Below are 22,235 nucleotides of genomic sequence, written 5' to 3'. Positions count from 1 at the left end.
AAACCAGACACAACCAGACAACTGGCAGATACAAACCAGACATAGTGTGCTGGTATGTCATAGCTTAATTGAAGCAAGCATGTCAATTTTAGGGTATGTGTACGTAGCTGAAACACCTGAGGTGGCCTGTAGAGAACATACACAGAGGCCAGGGAGGAGTATACAGTACAGTACCACTCATTTCAGACGGGTTCAACCTCTGTCACGCGCGCATTTGCACCGTATGCTATTGCTGCCAACAAGTGGCCATGCGGTCTTGATTCACTGCAGGGAAATGCGTGAATCCCTTGTATGTAGGAGTTAGAGAATTTAAGAGAGGTCCTTAAACTGTAAGATCGTGTTACATTTAACACGGAGGGTGTACAAATGGACCCGTGTACCTTCGTATACCTTTAACAGATTTAACTTCTTCAGGCAAACAGTATACTGTGTTTTTCACTAGTGTTCGAGATCCTTACAATTCCTGAGTAAGCACAACAGGATGCTCTACAGTTGTAAATGTCTCTGCCAGACCTCTTGACACCAATATAAACATCCCAACCATCTGTGGGAATAGGCACATGATAAGGACTCAGCACAGCTTTCATAATGCATCTACAAATCAATAGAGGGCTTAGTGGTCCCTGGCCAGCTGCCAGTGCTCTCTCACAAGGGCTGCATCTGCTGAAGCCTCTAGGAATGTGTGCTTCTGCACCATCTCACTACTAGATAAATTCAGTGAGCAATTCAGCAACACACCGGGAAAAAACTCCTCTACGTACTGTACTGTACGTGTTTTACTTACTTATTTGATTACATGAATAATTGACCTTGCTTTTCATTATTATTTTGGACTTTGGAGGTGGTTACATAATTCTAGCTAGGAAATAAACCTTTTGGGGGAGGAATTAGGCTCTGATGTTTAAGACTTTGTGGACAACATCTGGGAACTCATCAGATTATTATCTCATTAATTAATTAAGTTAATTTAGGAAACAGGATCTTGGCAGAGACAGAGCTCTTCCCGTTTTACTAAACTAATTTATGCTACACTGCACGCCAAAAATAGCAGACCTACAGGCTTACAACGCATCAACAAAGCATGAATTGGGCTTTATAAGCCAGCAGAGACCATGCACCTCCTGTTTGGTCTTCCTCTCAGGCAAGCGTGTCCGGCAGTCAGCAGATTGTGTGGGGATAAGCCACAAGCAGCATCGGGACACAGAGTTGCAAGGGCACGGAAGCAAGAAGAAGCAGAAAACATTAGGAACATGAGGGAAATACAATCCGGCTTTCGCTACAGGCATCTGATGAGTTTATGGAAATTAAAGTTTTATGTAAATCACTGTTGAGTTGACTGCCTGGTCCTGTGCTGTATGTATTTCAGAGGCGGCAACATGCTGCATTCCAATTAGTTGCCTCGGAGGGCTCAGCTGCAACTATACTCAACAGCTCAAAAACGAGTGTGCAGCATTAGTGATTAATAGTCTATTGAAGAAAGAAATAACATTTTCTATTAATTATATCCACACACTTATGAGTCAAACTAAGCCATACACAGTGGCAATCATCACATTCGCTTTATAATGGCAAATTTAGAAGTTACTCTCTCGCATTGATTGCACTGACTGCAATGACACGGTCACATAAATATCAAGTTCAAACATTTATTTCACTTTTACAATGCTTTGAGTACACCTGAAGGTTTGACAAAGTTAAAGAGTAAAAACCCTATGAAGCCGACTGCAGACCACTTACAGTAGTATGGGTGAACTTTCATTCATATCACACACTGACATCTTGTGGCGAACAACAACCATTTCAACAAGAGGGCTGTGTGTGGGATTCTAGTATTGCACGAAAATAAATAACATAATTGTGTTAGTCTTCAACTTTATCCCGCCATTCTCAAATAAATGGATAATGGACAGAAACAAGCCATTTTCCGCTTGAAGATATAGCCCTCTGTACTGTAATAACCAAGGTATTTGCTGGAGTGTTTGTAACACTTTTCCGTTTGCATTTAACTCCCCCACCCCTCGTCTAGTCACATATAAATTCATACAAGCATATAATTTATCACTACAAATAAACACAATCAGAGGTGGCAGTGTGGCTTAGGTGGTAAAGAGGCCGTCTTAGTCATTGAGCAAGACACGTAACCCCTACCTAACACATTAAGCACTTTGTGTGGCAGACTATGTTGTGAAGGTGTGTGTGGTTAATGCTTAATGTGAATTACAATGTAAAACGTTTAGCATGGCCTACGGTTGATGTCTAGAAAGGCACTATATTAATGCAGTCCATTTAATCATGGGCACAGAAACAGAATTTCAAATGCTTCAAAGGCCTGACAGAAACTTCACTCCGATGGCAGTCTGGGCAATAATAACTTAAGTCAGGCCTCTCACATTGTCAGGTAATCAGTAAAGAAGAAAAGGCACAGTAGATGCTGTCCGAAAGTCAGCTTGAGTTCAAATGCTAGCACTTACAGTAAAGGAACACGCCACTGTCAAAGTTGTGGATCGTTTGGTCACCTCATGATATCAACCGTGTCCATTTATGATTAATGACCTAGATTGGCACGCAGATATGCTGCATGGGAAACAAAACAGCTACGGCTCATTCAAAGAGGAATCCACCCGGTCCAAGTACAAGCGGTAGGCTTCTGGCCCTGAGGCAGGCCTAGTCGGCTACAAATACATGCACCATCACCTGAAAACCCATTAGCACTCTGTCCTAGTACGAATGTGGAGCTACCTACCGATTACTCCTACCAAGAAAGACATAGAGATAAGGTCGATAAAACAGTGGAGTATTCCTTTAACCTCCCCAGGGGTGGAAACTATGGCCGCGTCCTATTGGCTGGATGCTATCTTGAGACAGTTGAGCTGGACTGTGATTGGTTAGAGGAGGTGGTGGCAGCACTGAGCATGGAGAAGCCACTGTGACTAGACTCCAGGCTGGTCATGGATCCCCTGGAAGAGAAAGACACAACAACTAGTTATTATGATCCTGTTATCCACAATAAAGTAACAGTTTAAATAAATAAACCCTACAAGCGGATCTACAAGCTCACAGCATGTCACAAATTTGCAACGCAACACCATTGTGAGCCATTTGCCACATTTTCGGCATATGTTCCCCCCATGATGCTAGGCTAAGAAATGCTCGTTCAAGGAAAGGTAGCCAATGACTCACTGTGTAACCAGTCTCTCTAAACAGAAAATGAAAGAAATTATATCTCGCAAACTCCAGCGAGGGACACGGAGTAGAAGTTAAATGTAGGGTAAGTGATTTTCTTTGGTTAAAAATAAGTGTTAAAAAGCTGTATATGGTGATAGTACTCATTGCTATAGAGTGTTCAGTAACAGGAGTCTCCATGTCTCTCCAGCTTTTTATGAAACAGAAAATGCATTGAGGTCGGGATACCAATTTTATCCAATCAGGATAGAGAACACAGTCAGGATACAGATTAAACGTGTGGAATTGTAAGTGATGATACAAAGAAATGAGAACTGGAACACTATAAAAAATTAAGCTGATAAATGCCTACTCTCTCCTGATTGGCTGAAATTTGGTCACCTAACTGAAAATGTATTTTCCGCTTATTAAAGAGCTGGAGAGACAGGGAGACCCCTGTTACTGAATATAGAGATTTAACCCTTTAACAAAAAAAACGTTTTAACCAAAACTTATCCTTTAAGCATAAAGGCCCAATGTATCATGTACTGTATGTGAGAGACCATGCTACACAACACAGTCCAAGACCAGATGCAGGCTGCGGCAGTGAAAGAACTGACCTGAAGTCGTGAGAGGCCAGCACCTCGGTGTAGTACATGACCTTGCACTTATGAGAGGAGACCTGCAAAGAGGCCAACACGTCGTCCACGCGAGGCAGACTGGATGCCGAGCAGGCCGGCAGGTTGTGAAAACGCCACTGGAGGATATAAAAGCCGGGCCAGCGTGTTATGTGAGAGCCCTAGAGAGAGGAGTGTTAAAAGACCATACTGGTGTGTCAATACAACTCACTGACCGTCTATCCACAGCTGCAGCCATGCAGCATACAAAATGGAACATTGATAGCTTTACTTATTTTTTACATTTAAACAACAAGTTCAACAATGTCTTTAATTACGCAGCAGCATCAAAATAATGATGCTGCTGATGTTGCTGCATAATTAAAGACTTCATTTTGTGTGCATAACCTTTGAAGTGAGTTGCCTTTATTTTTAAACTTATTAAAGTTATTACAATGTCACTGAACTCATACATAATTGCATGGTTAATCATTAAGTCATGGTACTTTTTAATTTAGTTAAATAAATTAACCTTCTCCAGGGAGAGAAAATTACTTTTCAACTCACACTTTGTGTGCCATAATGCCACAATACAGTTCACTCTGTTGATTCACCTAGACAATTTCAAGTGGTATGTATAGACATGTGTTGCAACTTAAAAAGGCCTTAAAACAGGAGCAATAAATATGCATATCAAAACAGCTCATATTGGGAAGTTAACTCTTCAATCTATTCCCTCTTGTCCTTACCTGCACACTCTCCCCTTCCTTGCAAGTGAGTGCAGTCTCCACCATGCTGTAGTCCTGTCCCAGCACCCAGCTCTTGTCTATCAGCTGGACATTACTGGTGCCCGGGGACGCGATACCGTGCGCCCCAATGGAGTCTTTCTTCGGTAGCTGGGGGGCCCGCTTGGAGTGGTAGATGTGGTAGATCACGTCTCCCTTGCACACGTCAAAGTCCCAGGTGATGACGGACGAGGCCTCCGTAATCTCTATTAGCAGCTAGAGGAATGTGGCGAACACAGAACAGACCGCCAACCATTAATCATTCCGTTTCAGACAGCTTGTTGCTGTGCTGCCGGCATGCAGTATGGATTTGTACCAGCAGATGGCACCCTAATCCACAGAACAAAGAAACAAGACATACTTGAATGCAGAGTAGGAGTTTGAATAGGGGGGCGGGGCAGTGAAAACCCCAAGGTTCAAAGGTTAATAGAACTTACAGCAATGTACGATATCTGGACAGGTTTTCACTTTTCACACACTCAGCAGAGCCCACCTCAGGGAATACTTGTGGTTAAGACGGTCTGCTAAATCAGGGGTTTTCAACCTTTTTATACTGAATTATACCATGGTAATGTCCCTACCAGGGGGGCAGTCAGACAGATATTTTGTGAAGCCACTAAGGAAATCGGGATTTCCTGAAAATTCATATAATGGCCTGTTGTGGCGCTGTCAACTTCACCTAGACTGCATTACCTTAATAAACATGGTCATGAATACTTTCTGCTTCCAGTCACTAGTTTAAAGTCTCATTTCTAATGTCATAATATTCTTTTTGGAAATTATGGTCCCATTTATTAAAATAATTACCATAAAGTTGCGTATGTTCTGAGGGGGTGGCTACCGTTACAGTCTATGATCGGGATTCCCCACCCACTCGAATCAAAATAAAAACCAACTAAGAAGAAGGGGGGAAGTCCCGCCTCGTTGTCTGGCCAGCTGGGCCAAAACGGATCTAGAAAGATGGCGATTTACAATTCAAGGACTGACAGGCTTCATTTTACGTTCATGTTAGACCCGAAAAACGCTTTGTCCATATTTTTTACAGTCTATGGTCCCTACTCACATCAGTTATTCAAGTTATTCAAAGTATCAATCAGCTGTTTATTCTGAGCAACAGAAATATTGCGATTGATACGTTTATAATCAGTTAAGTTGGTCCTGCGTTCGATTCCCGCTCGGGACGCTGTGGGTGCTGGCGGCGTGTTTCCTCCTCCGCGTCATCAGTGCCCATACCCGAAGGCGGGGTTGGCGAAAGGGCCTTTCTGTGTGGAGTTTGCATGTTCTCCCCGTGTCCCCTAGGGTAGGTACCCTCACAAAAAACATGCAGTAATCCTGGTCACTAAACTGCCTCCCCCTGGCCAGCCGGGGCGCCTGATGGAGGGGAAAGGAACTGGTTGGAATAACGTGTAGGTATTGCCTACAATACCCACATAATTAAGTACATTCAGAATTCTCGCTTTCTCATTAACACTGCAACACTAATCAAACACCATAAGACACACAAAATTAAAAAGGCAGTCATGAACGGATGGCCTGGAAACAACGGTACATCTGTTGTTGTAGCCTGCAATTATGGCTTAGTTTTCTCATTCAGACTATACTTTGGTTGAAATGCTATAATTCATATTTGGGGTCTGCGGTTACAACATGGTAACACGTACACAAGCAGTAATTTCCATTCTGGAGTGTATTGATCTTTTTGTCGTTTGCTTTGTATTCTATCTAGGACTGGGGCGGTATGGATTTTTTATTATCGCGGTAATAAATCACTGTTTACAGATGTATGGCGGTTTCGAATGAAATAAAAAAGTATATATGATAATCATTATAATAATAATATAAGGAGCACAGTGGCGCAGTAAGCAGCATGCTCACTCCTCATGCATCGAAGGAAGCATGAGCTCAGTTCGGAACTCACCCCAGGTTGGCAGAGGAAGAGTAGCACCCAGGATTACAGCTTAAGCAATTGCCACCGAGTGCAAACGAGTTGATACATTTTTTATTTTTCAGCTAATCTCACTTAGTTACACCAACATGTGTCTTGTCAACAATGTCCACATAGTTTTGTTGTCATTGGGGACATTTCAAAACACTGCAACGACGTCTCTTCCACCCACAGTGCAATAGTACTGACGCATACATGGAGAAAGCAACAGAGAGAGAAATGCAGTTTGTTTGATGTTTCGTCATCAGACGGTATTATTTGGGCAGCCAGTCTGGCAGACCAGACCTGCACTCTCTTCAGCACGTAGACCTGAACACTGCACAATCATACTCACCAGCTATTTGCGTACTTTAGAAGGACAAATCATACGAGCGTACTTTGATGTTGACAACATTACCAAGCAGCAGGTTAATAGCATACTAGCTAACAGATACGAGCCAAGATTATGATGAGGTAGAACATCAGACAAACATCCATTCTGACGAGTTGTGCGAGTTGTCTCCACATTCTGAGCAGTGGTGAAACATACCTCATATGGAGCTCCTTTGAAGATACTGGCACTCTTGTAGATGGATTCGGTCCACAGGCGGTTCTCGTCACTCTCCTGCTCCTCGGCTGTCCTGTACAGAGACTTGGGGACAGTGCCGCCTTCGGGGACCTCACACTGAACGGAGACAAACCGTGAGCTCATCAGCAACATTGCACTGACATTTATGACACAAGTAAAACTGCTGAGGGGAAAGGAACTGGTTGGAATAACGTGTTCCTTCCACGCACTACGTCCAACCAGGGAAACTCCCCACTGTCAGGTGTAAAGGAGCAACTTGGACACTCAGGCATGAAGGAAGCATGAGTTCAAGTCCGTTGCTCTCCCCTTGTCCCCCATATAAGGGGACTAGGTTGGTGGAGTGTGTGTAGAGCCCAGGATCACATTAGATGATTGACACAGGGGATAAAAAATATATAACTGCTGAAAAGCCCTCTCTAGAAAACAGAATGTACACAAGAGAGACTGACCTTTGTATAGATGGCTAGACGGCTGCAGAGCCACGCCATTAACAAGCCTTATATTAAATGTACTGATTAAAGTGTTGCAAAATATAAGAGACTGCAGCGAAGGCTGATGCATATCAAATTAATGAACTACTTGGAATGTAATCCCCTTTTATTGTCTGTACAGTACATTTGCAGTACATATACTAGTCTTTTGTGACACTTTGACACAGACTGGACGGACGGGCGGGCGGACAGGGGGGGGGGGACCGCTGACCTTTCAATTCTCAGGCGGCGTCTCTACCAACTGTCCGTTAGAAAACATAATGCACCAATGAGTTGCAGCTTGACTTGCCTTCATCTGGGTCACCCTGAATTTACATTTTCAAAGTGTTATGCATCTAGCATGTTGATTCATGCGGTTTGACGCCTAGCGTGCGACAATGTTGTACAACAAAGTATATAAATCTGTCGCACATTGCATGTTATAAAATAATGTTAAAGTTCAGGACTCACCATGCAGTCACCGCCCAGGAAGTCGGGAAGGATCTCCCTGTCAATGTAGTCCACCAAGCCTCCTGAATCCTGGTAATCATTACCGGCATAAACCAGGAACTTTTTGCGGGTGTTCTCATCAATGAAGGGACTCACCTGGAAATGAGGCATAAAAAACAACAGTCAGCAGCCTGCATGTCATTAAAGACAATGATAGGACAAGTCACACAGTACACCATATAAAACGAAAAACATTTTTGAGTGGGAGGGAGAGAGTGCTGCAGCCAGCAGCACATTTCTTCTCATACCATACACATTAGACCGTTTACAGTACATTAGACCGTGTAAGCTGACAACGAGTCTAGACGGCCCACTAGCTAGCTGAGTGAATCGACTGAAACTGACATAGTAAGTAGTGGACGAACAAATGGACAGAACAATCGACACAGCCGTTTCAACCAAGGTTCATGTTTTAGGTTATTAGAGAAAGTAAAAGATGAGTGTTCATTTCTTTTCATTTGCTGCTTTCTTTCGTTTTAGGGATTTTAGCTGTTTTTGACAGGGGACGGGGGCATTCGAGCATGGGGCTAAATATGTAAGTTTTATAGCGATTTATTTTTATTATTATTTACTATAGTCCTACTAGACCCAGAGAAATTACATCTGGACTATACTACATTTTATAGCGATTTATTTTTGTATGATTTAATAAACACATTTAGCCCCACGTTCAAATGCCCCCGCCCGTGTCAAAAACAGCTAAAATCCCTAAAACGAAAGCAATCAGCAAATGAAAAAGAAAAGTCATCTTTTACTTTCTCTAATAACCTAAAACATGAACCTTGGTTGAAAAAAACAACTAAAGTTGTCTTTTATAGGACACAGACCTGCCACTAGCTGTGCTAGAAATGCATTTACTTCAGTTTGTTTTAATCACACAATAATCCACTTTCGACCTAGCGTCCTTAGGCATGTCATTATAGGCAAAAAACATTCAAAGAATTTCAAAAATTTAGACTTAAAAGAGCCTTTCATTCCTAAAATGCCTGCTGTGAGCACAAAGGGAACTGTGTGTTGCTGCTCACCAGCGTCCAGAGCACAGGGAACACTCTGGGAGCCCTCAGGATGAGCAGACGGCCCAGCGTCTCAGGGTAGTTGGCCTCCACCACCTCTATGAGCCTCAGCAGGGCCTTCACGCCTGGCCTCCACAGGTGACGCATGTTCAGACCCTCCAGGTCCACCAGGCATGTCCAACAGCTACAGGAGAGAGGGGTTCAAGGAGAGGGACGTGCTTGAAGTTACACTTAGTCGCGCAAGGGTGTCACAAATCAGAAATAGGGCAATCTACAAACTAGCAGCCAGTCGTGCTGCGATGCATTTTGAGCTTATAGATGTGCTATTTTGTGCATGACACCAGCACACAATATACATCAAGCCTTGGGTTCAGTAAAATGAAGAGATTCATTCATATTAGTGTACCTGATTGGTCGGCCAAAAACTCTGGTGTTTTCTTCACAGCGCCTCAGGCCCTCCTCGTTGATGGACAGCACCTGAATCCAATTCATAATGTTAGTGTTGAAAAGGTAGTTTTGTATTTCTTTTTAATCACACCCGTGTGAAGTGAGGGGCGCTCTTATCATCACGAAAAACAAACATTAAACCTGTATATAGTGCTGTGTTGAGTCTGGATTTAGAGTAAAGGTGTTGCGTTTTAAACCATGTCCTTTGGGACGTGCAACATGAACCTGAGCCCTTGCATACAGGATTGGGAGAATGAGGTCAGGAGGATGATTATCTAACTTGTTATGCCCAAACAATAGGCCTGTGTTCCGTTTGTAGGTTTTTATGCATTTAATTTTTTCAGACTCCAAATTATGGAGACAGAACTGCGTCTTCTGACTGGGGCAGTCTCTTCTCCTGTTAGTACCAATACTGGGCCTCCAAAAGGAAGCACCATTTCCCCAGTTTAATTTAGTCTACACAAATGAATGCAGAAGCAACATCTGATTCTATTACGTTTGCTGATGACACGGCAGTGTCATCAGCAAACGTAATAGAATCAGAAATCAGAAAAATTAAGCCATCAAGTGGCTTAAAAGTACAAGACAATCTGTGAGTCCAGAATTGTGAAGAAATGGGAGGTGATTATTAGAGATAGTATACCAGCTGTCATAAGAGAGAAGGTAGGTTATAGGGTGTCATCTCACAGATCATTTGTGTCTACCAGTATTGCTAAATTAATTGAACCTGTGTCGTGTGTCGGGATGCAGCACCTTATGAGTTGTATAAGACTGATTCTGTTCATTATGACTGTGATATATTGATATACGACTATAACTGCTGTGTTGGTGATATAGGACTGTGATGATGTTGAAGTTTTGTCTATTGTAGTCTGTCTGTACCAATAAACATCCACCCATCTTAAACTCACCTGTCTCAGCAGAGCTTCTTCTCCCAAGGCCCGTACCAAGCCCTTTGTGTCCATTTGACCCAAGCGTAATATATATAGAGGGCGGCCATCTAAACACAACAGAACACATGCACACACATTTAAATCAACAGAGACTAGTCACATTCTATTCATTTAAACTAAACCATAGACCGGTGCTATGGTAGTGCCCCTCAAAAAAAAGAAAAAAAAAGAAGAAAAAAAAGTCTGCTCTTCAATCACAGTTGCATCTCAAACACCCCTTAAATGTTACATCATTCTAGCCACTAATCCAGTACCACTAAGCAGCTGGGCTATTAGAAGTACTAACTAATGAGAAATATTTCCCCTCGCTGGTGATAAAGGGGACTGCTCCATAATCAATCATTAACAGACATTTCAGCCTATCAAGACCATACAGATAGATACTGCACAATGATCCCAGGTCATCCCTATCTACACAGTATTGGCTCTGTGAGACTGTAGACACGTGGTAACGAGGACCTTCAATTTGATATGCATTTGATTTGTATTCACGGGACCCCAATCTACACTGTACAATCCTGAGAGTTAGACAACTGAATGAGCTCAGCTCTGTAAATGTATATAAATATTGATTCATGCGTCCACCACTGCAGAGTATACTCTGTAAAAAAAAATCAGTGTTAACTGAATAAACAACATCTAAAATGGACCCCTAATGCACAATTAACGCTTCGAATAGGAATCAGGCTTAAGGGTTGTCAGGTGTGTTGTCAGTACCTCTGTCGTGGTGGTGCCATCCTCCAGTGTAATAGTCCTGTAGCAGCTGCGGTCGCTCCCAGGAGTCAAGCAGGAAGTCCACTTGGTGCTGTTTCCTCCAGGTGAGCGACTGGCACAGTATCTCCCTGGACTTCTCCAGGTTGAAGTCTCTCGCCCGGAGGAACCGCAGCACATGTTGGTCCTTTGGAATCTGAATACACAGGAGACGTACCGAAGGGCATCTATGGCACTGTTTCCCAAACAGTGGGTCAGGGACCCATTTGTGAGAGATATAGATACCGGTAGAACCACTGAACTATACAGTTTCATCCGTTTCTGGAAGGCATAGATACATTATTCAAGCACATATCTAATTCCCTTGGCTGGACATAGTGATTTGCCACAAGATAAATTTGATCAATCTGGTCATATCACTTGCCAGGGAGAACTTTTGCCACAAAGGCACTCAATTCCCCTTTTCTGGCATTACTCAGGTGTATGATGAGTTTCGTATTGACTGGATTCGTTTTTATTCTAGGACATTGTATATTCTATGCTTTTATGAGACTACTGGTTGCCAAAAACAAATGGTGTTTTGGAACCACTGGCTGCTGAAAGGAAATGGTTTCAATCACAAGTTAGTGGTGTGTGTGAGAGAGCCAATTTATGCATTTGTTCATTTTTGTATGAGTGCAAGAACTGGGCTGTATATAACTTATGTTATTACATAAGGGGGCGAATGAAGAAGAAAGAAAGAGCTTAAAGGGACACTTCACCCTTTTTGCAAAAAAATATATGTTAATGACGTTTAGAAACTTTAGATCACTTTCCTGGCGGTATTTATGTGTGTAATATGTGGTTTTAGATATTTTAGATTGTAGCAGTGAGCCTCTTGTCTCTGATGTCATGGACACTGGTCTCACTACCTTCCTGGACTACAATTCCCATAATTTTTTGATGCACTGCTCCTCCTTGTGGATAGGGGGGAGAGCTGTCTTACTGAGACAACATTGTAAAGAGGAGCGAGAGAGAGGAATATAGAGAGGGAGAGATCCGAGAGAGAAGGGAGGAGAGAGAGAGATCCGAGAGGGAAAGGAGGGGAGGACAGAGGGAGATCCGAGAGAGAAGGGGGGAGAGAGGGACATCCGAGAGAGAAGGGGGGAGAGAGGGGGGCAAGCCCCCAGGTAGGCTCTCCAACGTTGAAGCGCTCGGCCCTACTAGTCAGAGGTGGGACTGTAGGCAGAGCCGTGGATTTATGACTAGGAAACCCCCGTGCAGCTGGGCTTTAAAGGGATTGAGACATTAAAAAAGGTTTTGGAATTGTTCTTATTTTTTTTAGGTTTTCTAATCTCAATTGCACCCAAGAAAACGTGAACTTTTAACATTCAGTAGATTTTCTGATCTGGGGTTTTCTGGCTCAAACAGGTGCTCTGATTTTCCTGCCGTTTGTGATGTAAAATCCTGCAAATCCCATATATGTCAATGGGATTTGCCAGCAGATGTCACTGTTTTCACTGTTTTGCCTGTTTTCATTGTAGCTCAAAAGGCTTCCAAACCCCAAATAAAACTTCAGACCACAGAAAATCCACTGAATGTTCAAAGTTCAGGTTTTTTGGGTGTAATTGAGGTCATAAAACCTAAAAGCAAAAAATAAATAAGAAAAATAAATGAAAATGAATGTCATAAAACCTTTAACATTGAGCACTCGTTTGCACTTCCGCATTTTGGGTACCAAAATGTGGAAGTAGAGCGTTCTTCCGGATGCTTCAAAACGCCACTGAGCAACTTCCATTGAAATGAATAGCAGGGGGGCGGGGCTGTCGGTCTCTATCCTTTTATTACTCTATAGAGCGCCGCAGTCCCGCCCCCTTTCAGAAAAGCGAGTGAATTCGGATCGTGACGAATCATGACAATGAACACAATATTTTGGGCCGATCAAATAATTTATAAGACGAAAAATAAAACAAATAGTGTTGTCTCCTGACTTTCTTTTCTTCTTTCTAATGATTTGATCGTCCCAAAATATTGTGTTCATTGTCATGATTCGTCACGATCCGAATTGGCTTTGTCCGCGGCGTAACAGTCTTTAAATAAATTATATTAAAAGTGCCGATGGGAGAATGCATGGGGCTTCCACTTCCTGGGCCACTCGCTTTTCTGAAAGGGGGCGGGGACTGCGGCGCTCTATTGGGGGGGGGGGGGGGGGGATCCGAGAGAGAGGGAGAGAGAGAAGGAGAGAGAGAAGGGGGAGATCCGAGAGAGAGAGATGAGAGAGGCAGCATTACCTTCCCCTTGTGGGTCTCCTGAAGCCAGTGGCGCAGTCGAATAAGACAACTTTCCTGCAGAGGTGTTAGGTCTCCTAGGTAACGTTTGATGTAATCTGCATCCAGCTTGTCTGCAAGTCAAATATTTATAGTGTTAGCTTGCTTGCACTGTTTTGAGATACACCAGACAGCTGTATATATTTTGGAGGATGGAAAGATAGTCTGGCTTTTTACAGCTGAATACAGACAAGACCGAGATACTCGTCAGACAGAAAATGGATTCACACTTTGACATCACTGTTTGACATACATTGTGCTATTCAAACTGATATATTATGCTGGATACTGATATATTATGAGCAAATGGTTCATGAATTCAAGCAGGTTAGACTACTTTAACACTGCAAACAAACAGTAGGACAGCTCCAGGTTCCAGTCCTAACACGTACACACATTATGCACTGACGATAGTACCTGAAACGTGACATACTCTATCCAAACCCAGGATCGTTAAATTAAGGCTTTATATGTAAACTGTACATTTACAGTGGTCCTGCTCTCATGTCCAGTGAATGTGCCTTCATTTACAGTGGTCCTGCTCTCATGTCCAGTGAATGTGCCTTCATTTACAGTGGTCCTGCTCTCAGGTCCAGTGAATGTGCCTTCATTTACAGTGGTCCTGCTCTCAGGTCCAGTGAATGTGCCTTCATTTACAGTGGTCCTGCTCTCAGGTCCAGTGAATGTGCCTTCATTTACAGTGGTCCTGCTCTCAGGTCCAGTGAATGTGCCTTCATTTACAGTGGTCCTGCTCTCAGGAACAAGCGGGCGGCTGAACTGAGGACCTTCACACGTGCATGCGTGTTCACACAGTTTGCTTCTTGTACAGTTGCTAAATGTTAATGCTATGTGATAGGGCAGGGGCTTCAGTCTGAGTGTGCTGATGTTTTTAACTGCTGTGTGGGAAGTTAAATTAATGTCAGGGTGTATGAATCATTGATTTGGATTCTGTGGCTCAGGAGGTAGAGCAGGTCGTCCAAATTGCTCCCGATGTGCTGGTTGGTACCTTGCATGGCTTCCGCCGCAATCGGTGTGTGTGAATGGGTGAATGTAATGCACAATCTATGTAAAGCGCCTTGGATAAAGGCACTATATAAATGCACCATTTGCCATTTTACACAGACTTATCTTATACGTACGTTGCTGAAGTTACCCATGTTCTCATGACATGCTATTTCTGAAACAGATTTCCTCAACTCCAAGACAGTATGTCAGGGAAATTAGCTCTTGCTTAGTGAGTGACCTCTCTGGCAGAACACAACAAGTTATTCTCAATGGCAGTTTTAAGGCACTGACCGTCAGGAGAGCCAGCCGGTAACTCGGCAGCGCTGATAGACTCCTTCCTGGCCTGCCCGTTGGCAATGGGCACTGGGATGGCTTTGGAAGTGGAGTGGAGCAGCTGGGGCATGGCAATGGCAACTGGAGAGACCAGAGGAGGAGGAGCAGCCCAGCGCTGGACGGAAGTGATCCCCTCATTCTCCAACTCTTTCAGGTAGTATTCTATGATCTCTTTACCCTTCAGGAGGACAGACATGTGAGCAGCACAGTTTGTTTACATATGTAAGCACATATGAAATTATGGCTGCATGGTGCCACAGGCAGAGGAGGATACATGATACACAAACTCATTAACAGACCTGAAACAGGTCGGGCGTGTTAAAAGAAAGCGGAGTAAACATGATCAGAAATGACTTCAGGGTCAGTATGGACTCATCTCATATCTTTCATATCCTTCTTCGAAGCAAAACACTGTGGGTCTCACAGAACATCCTCCTACACACAAACATACATACTGTGAGTCACAGGTTCACACCTTTTTAATACTACTGGCATACTGTTTCATGGCAAGCCTCTCTGCTGTGCTCTCAAAACCAAAGAAGGACTTGATGTCCAGACTGGCTGTCTGCTCAAAACACGTCCATTCCTCATTCTCTGGATGGACCTGTGGAGGAGAAGATCACAATAAAGACCAGCCTGGAAGACATGAAATTTTGGGTGACTTACGTACACATACAAGGAAACACTGTTCATATATTGAAAGATGCACATAGTTCTATTCATCAACGCACATCCTATTTTGAAGTCTGCCTACAATCTACATAGTCAGATTTTTACTGAAGCTCGATGTCAAGAGAACACAACAAAAGGGTGGATAAAAAGCAAGATTTTTGCAATTTTTTTTGCTAAAGTGCCTTCTCTTTCTATGTCTCCATCGCAGTAGAGGACAGGTGTTGACTCATTTTATCTCCTGTGCACGGTGAAAAATGCCTCAGACCCCTTCAAGTCCCGGGGACTTGGTGTCGACACAGGACTATGCACCATGTAAATACACAACAACGAACACCTGCTCTCGTGACATGATGTGTTTCACGATGATCATTTTCTACAGTCCCATGACTGTCCCCAACTCTGTGGAATGGAGCCCTGCTGTCTGTGTGTCTGTGTGTTAAGTGGTAGTTAGGTTGAGAGGCGGACCGTATAGTTGCAGATCTCGTGGACAATAACTCTGTTGGAGAAAGTCTCGTTGGTCACCACGATGTGGAGCGATCTCTCTCTGCGGTTCAGCGTGTTCTTCTGGATGAAGTAGAGAAAGTCCACGCCAGCCAGCTACAACACACACACGTGTTAGGAATGACTGGGGCAGATACAGAACACTTTGATTCAATTATAGAATAACGGAGTAAGCTAGAACAGAAACATGCCTTCCATTTGAATCTGTAATTATAACATCTTAGAATTTGATATCTCATTTTATCTAAACGAAATTACACAAAATTACAATCACATGGTCATGTTGCTTTTAAAAGCTGTTCCTGGAACTGGGGCAGTGGGGCATAGAAGTCTCTGCATGTGCACAGTCATGGCCTTGGCCTTCATGTGGCCTGGATAGAATTTCTTGCATGTACTTTTGAACTATAGTCACACTGGAACTGCATGAATGACTGTACAGTATATTACAGCCTAAATTTACCCTAAATTGTTTTTTGGAACTCCAATATGATTATTTAGAAACACCTACTCTTACACACTGTACACATTTTATTATTCCCGTCAAGTTTTACTTGTATTTATACCTTTTTTTTAAAGCTGTAATTGGAAAAGGGGTGCCTTCTTTGCATAGCCTACATGTGCACGATCATCGCCTGCCCGGGAGTGGCCCAGGCCACCTGTTAGCCATATGCTAGTTCAGACAAAAGGTCAGAGGGTGAGCGACATACCCTTTTGAGCAACCGTGGCGCGTCCACGCTCACCATACAGCGCCGCTCAGTGACCAGAGTGCAACCATCCTCACTCTCAGTCTCACTGATGAGCTCGCTGTCCACAAATATAGGGATTAGATGACACTTGGGGAACCTCCTCACATACGCCTGAGAGAGAAATAGAGAGAGAGAGAGAGAGAGAGAGAAAGAGGGGATTGTGTCAATATAATTTGTGGTGCGACAAATAGATAATAGCCAAAAGTAGCAGATCTACAGGCTCACAGTGATGTGACACATTGTGAACTGCTGCTTTTGCCATTTGAGAAATTGAAAAAATTAAAGGGAAGCTCCGCACACTCAGATCTGCGCACAAAGTATTTACTTTTGCAAGCTTTCGGTCTACTGACCTTCTTCAGGCATTTGAGAAATGAAAAAGATATATATATTACATTGTTTTAACATTTTTGAAGATTTGCCCAAAATAGGTTGTGGGTCAATTTTAACCAAGTGGTTAAAAGTACACAGACACTTTTGTTGTACCATGCTTTAGCAACAGCCTGCACTTGTTTCACCATTTCCCAGCTCTCTGATCATAGCCTAAGATCTGTATACTTCATACACTGACAACAAAGACAACCATGCAAGGCATTACAGTAGGTCACTAGAAACTGGGATGTGTGACCATCATCTGCTTCTTCACAAAGCCTCATTAGCCTTCAACTGTTTGAGGTTGGTACTGAACTAACAAATATATGCGTGGCACAGCACAGTTATAAGATGTCAGATGACCTACAAATGGCCACAGCAACACAAATTCAAGACTTACTCCTGAGTGTGGAGGCTTACCTGACCTGTCTGACCAGGTCTTTCTAAAACTTGAGAATGAGCAATCAGGTCAAAATGAGATTATTTCCTGTTCAAATAATGGTGCAAGCACCCAAGTCTGTCTGTCAGTCAGTCAGTCAGTCAGTCAGTCAGTCAGTCAGTCACACACACACACACACACACACACACACCATTGTAATTTATTCCATTAACTGTTACATGGGCCCTTGTGAGAATTGACCTAAATAAATTAAATGGAGCACTCAGGTTGGATAAACAGAATTAAGTAACATTCAAACATTGTGTAACTGAAAGCATACAGTACACAAATAGCTGTGCCTCTTAGGCATACTGAAGCCACTTCCCACTCAACCCCTCTATCTAAACTACACACAAAGGAAGTACAGAGTGTATAAAACAAGTAGACTATAGTTAGATGGCTGGCTGGACGTACTGTCCTTTGTTTAAAATGTCAATGGCTCCCTTCACAAGACAAAATGAAAACGGTTCACATTCCAGCCTCCAAATTCAAATGCATACTGCAAGTCCAACTTCCAGAATAATTAATGTAATTGCAGTTTGCACCATGCTACATTTTATCATGTGTTATGGCTTTGCCATCAAACTCCTTATATAACTTGAAGTGTTAATTTCCTGCAGTTAGTTGTGTAGTTTTAAAATCTACTGCGCATGCTAACTTTCATAAATTCAAAAGGGAAGTCATTTGGATATGCCTTCCAGGAGATCATTTGCCAACAATAGTGCAGCATTCACCAACACTCCTGGTGTGTTGGTGGCTAGAATACCACCTGTAAAGTCGAGGGAACTCAAGAGAATACTGGGTGGGGACAGATGAGGCCTGGCCTCTGCAATTAACACACTATATTACCGTTTCTAAAATGTGTTATTCACAATTGGCTGCAATAGAAATTCCAGTGACTTCAACTGAGTCAACGCATAAAGATTTTACTTTTCTGATACATGTAAATGGAATATAATCGTGTCCTGTTGTGTGGGAAGCTATGTGGCCTGCGTGGTTTAAAGACACTCAGCTGCAGTCTGCGATACAATCTACTTAAACAGCAACACTACACTCTATGCCTTGCTCAGAGGACATTGCATAACTGATTGGCTTAATAGATAACCATAGAGGAGGACAAATAACAATTTCAGCAGACTAGGAGGGGGAGGGTGTGTGTGTGTGTGTGTGTATCTCAAGACTGTTGGTCCTGGATAAACAAAATGACCTATAGTAAAAGTGCAGTGTCGTTTCCCCTAGAACAGGTTGTTCACCTCAGTGACACCTCAGTGACAACTGGGTGAACCACCACAGGCGGTCTTCGGTCACTTTTCGAGTGGTTGCCAGCCGTGCCTAGCCTACAAATCAGTTTGTACAAAATGCCGCAAAACATGAACGCAGCGTCTGATTGCGGCGACACTGTGCACGCATATTCCCACTACTAGGCTGAGGAAGAAATGCCACTTGACTTTTTGTTTTGTCTCCGACTCTCCACCAATCCTGTTGTGGAGACCTGTTCCCCGAGTGGCACTTTTTCTAGTTTCTTTATTCTTTTAACCAAACAAAATTGTGGGGATGTGCATATCCTATTCCGTTTTAGTGTCACACCTCTTGAGGCACTGCCAGGCAGCTTCTGTATATTTTTACAATGTCTCAGGCACTAGACTACATGGAGGTGAAAGAAAGCTCGGGCTGTCTGCACAGCCTCCCTTGCTGCAGAAGCATAATGGACCATTACTGGAGGGAGGGTCGGTATGCGTTGCTTAACAGGTCGGGGGTGGAAGTTCTTTCACACTTTGTCGAATAAATCCTCAAACCTTGAGTGATCATCAACTTTGGGGGGAAATGCACAATGGATGATACTATAAAATATATTGTGTATATCCAATTAGTGGTAGTATGCGGTGTGTGCTGATGGTCTTTGATACACCGCTCTCTGTGTGTCTCTAAATTGAGTGCAAAGACTGTGTGCGCGAACACAGAACAAGTTAAAACACATTCCACATTCCTAACATGAGTAGGAAAGAACAGATTCCCTGCGATTCAAGCAATGATTATTTTTTATCATTCTGGTGTGAATGTACCAAAGACAAACCCATTAAACAAAAAAAGCCACAATTAAAAACAATTATCATTAATACTTATTTGGATTAATAATGGGGCTTGTAATATCCGTTTTTATCCTGCCTTTAGAGGCGAGCAGGCGACTATGCAGGACAAGCGGTCTCTGTCGGTGCAACCGTAAAAGGCAATAAGCCTTGTGCTACCCTATTTTTGAGAAATCTATGCAAAAATGTCTATTATGCTTAAGTAAATAAAAGCCCAATTGACAAAATTAATAATAATTTATACAATGAAAGGAGGGAAGGGAGTGAGTAGAGGGGTGTGGAATTTCACATGCACACACACACCATGATTTGTTGCAAATGACAGATTCTATTAACTGGGCAACAAGAATACATGTTATTAAATTCTTATCATTTTGGTGCTGGTGGTTTTCCATTGGGGTGGCTAAAACCTCTTTGGGGGCTTAAACAAATTCCTTTACGCTGGAAAAATCCTGCAGGTTTAAAAAATAATCTGGATTATCATTTTAGCCATAATCGTGCAGCTGCCTTATACAGCACATCTAAAAGAAATGTCAGGAAAAAGTGGGTCAAACCAGTTCTGCCTGATTTGTCAAATGTTATTTTACCAAATGCTGTAAATGCATGTATTTTTTCATTTGAGTCTGCTCCATAACTTACACATAACAGGCAGACAGGAGCCAGGTAAATATTTAATGTTAAACATTCTAGTTGTTGGGTAAGACCTCAGGTTAGAACTTTGCTGGAAGTGACTTAGTCCAGTGACTTAATCAAATCATGTGATCGACACCTGATTATCTTTAAGAGTGATTTACAGAGTGCAAAAATCATGTGTTTTAATTAATACATTTTAATTCCAACCACCACACAGAAAAGTAGTTGTGCACATGCAGCACATCCACAACTCAAATGAGGCAGATGTGATTCTTCACACTGTAGCACCTTTAATGAAAATGTATTGGCACATCCAAACAAAAAATTACGTTTTGAGACAATGCTCTTGTTAAATCTGAAGAGCACAAACAACGTGCTAATATTTGCATGCAAGAGAGTTACAGTGTGCAGATCTGCTTCTTTGTTACTTGTTCATTACAACCATGAGTACCAGAGTGGACGCCAAATTCTCGGACAACAGAAGTTAACAGCTGTTCATGAGTCTGTTGAAACTTGAATTGTTATCTAAATCTCTTCAGAGGAAAGAGACTCATCGGCTACTCATGTCCAATGTTTTTCTGTGGTTCAGGCCAGCAAAATACACTGTAGGCCTACCTGTCAACAAGCCATGTTTGTGCACCATCTGTACCATAAGTCTTCCAAGTTATGTTCTATTTTCTTCTGTTAATGACACAATGTATGGTACATGTACTGTGCATAACAGTGACCTCACCACATAAAAACTTGGGACAGTTGCATAACCCACAGCTACAGTATGATATCACCATAACCTATATGCCTCCCTCGCCAGGGCCACACACCATCTTTTGTCTCTGCAGCACAATAAAGAGTCATCTTTTGCAACGGCAGCAACAAAATCAGAAGGCAGATATACACATACAGTACAAGCCTTAAAGCCCATGCCATAACTCACCGCCATAATTAATTCAAAGGGATGTTTGTAGACCCTCACGGGTGACTGGTATTCTTGCACCATGGTTAGTTAATCCAGCAGCCACCTGAGAGAGACAATGTCACGCAGAAATGATACAGCTGAGAGAGCATATGACAACAAGCAGCATAGTATACACAATACTGTACCCACTGTGAGTCTGCCAAAACAAGTTCACATGACATCAATTGAACAAAGGTCAGATGTAGGCCAACAGACAAAAAGACTTGCTGCATCATCAGATGCGAACAAATGAGACAAATTTAATTATGTTTGGGGATGCATTCTAAATGAATAAGCATTAATAATAATTTACAGTCACTACAATATTACTACTAACAGGATAATGGACTAAATCCCGGGAAAACTGACCTTGCTTTACCAAGTATTATAGAACAGCCAGTTCACCAATATCATTTGCGTTATACGTCCGGGACATTATGACACAATTATGATGTCAACCATGACCCCGAACGGCTTTAGGCAACGGAGTAGCAAAATGCAAACCTATGCTACTTGAAACAGACTTCCAAGTTTGAGACGCGGAAATTGTATCAAAGTCAATGCATCGTAAGCACAAACACAGAACCACGTTCATTATTTTTGCTTGAAGGACGTGCCGACGGGGTCTGAATTGTAATGTGACATTTTAAAACCGGTATTTCGATGCGATTGTCGTTAGGCCTAGCCTGGCATGCAGCGACAAGAAGATACAAACATGGACTTACCACAACAAGATTCACGGTAAAAGTAAAGCAAGCGTCACTTTGTCTGTGTTTCCTATCTGGCCTTAACTCATTCTTTCCGACATTAACCTTTGACAGAAGATAATTAAATGAGATATTGCGATTCCCCTTTTAACAATAAGAAGCAGAGCGTAGTAGCTTCCTTCCCACTGTCCCACTGCCACACACAATCAGACAGACAGATACATTACACACACACACAGTGGAGAGACTGGGTTAACTCCGCCCACAACCCTGCTGTGGGTTGTAACGTCTTCTGCACAAA

General features: G+C 42.6%; 1 protein-coding gene across 1 annotated transcript; it reads right to left on the bottom strand.

Annotated features, from left to right (window-relative positions):
• Positions 1 to 1,626: 1,626 nt before the first annotated feature.
• Positions 1,627 to 22,130, bottom strand: LOC308323690 (SEC14-like protein 1). The gene is made up of 16 exons (XM_080775474.1): positions 21,953 to 22,130; positions 21,207 to 21,291; positions 16,706 to 16,855; positions 15,963 to 16,094; positions 15,301 to 15,429; positions 14,784 to 15,003; positions 13,452 to 13,561; positions 11,188 to 11,377; positions 10,429 to 10,517; positions 9,477 to 9,547; positions 9,083 to 9,254; positions 8,019 to 8,153; positions 7,039 to 7,173; positions 4,529 to 4,780; positions 3,783 to 3,961; positions 1,627 to 2,957 (listed from the first exon to the last, which is right to left on the bottom strand). The coding sequence occupies exons 2-16, from the start codon at positions 21,267 to 21,269 to the stop codon at positions 2,852 to 2,854; spliced, it is 2,133 nt and encodes a 710-aa protein (XP_080631600.1). The 5' UTR covers positions 21,270 to 21,291; positions 21,953 to 22,130; the 3' UTR covers positions 1,627 to 2,851.
• Positions 22,131 to 22,235: the final 105 nt, after the last annotated feature.

This window comes from Protomyctophum bolini (genome assembly GCF_963924005.1).
Source record: "Protomyctophum bolini genome assembly, chromosome: 11".
Taxonomy (NCBI): Eukaryota; Metazoa; Chordata; class Actinopteri; order Myctophiformes; family Myctophidae; genus Protomyctophum; species Protomyctophum bolini.
This window is presented reverse-complemented; position numbering and strand designations above follow the sequence as displayed.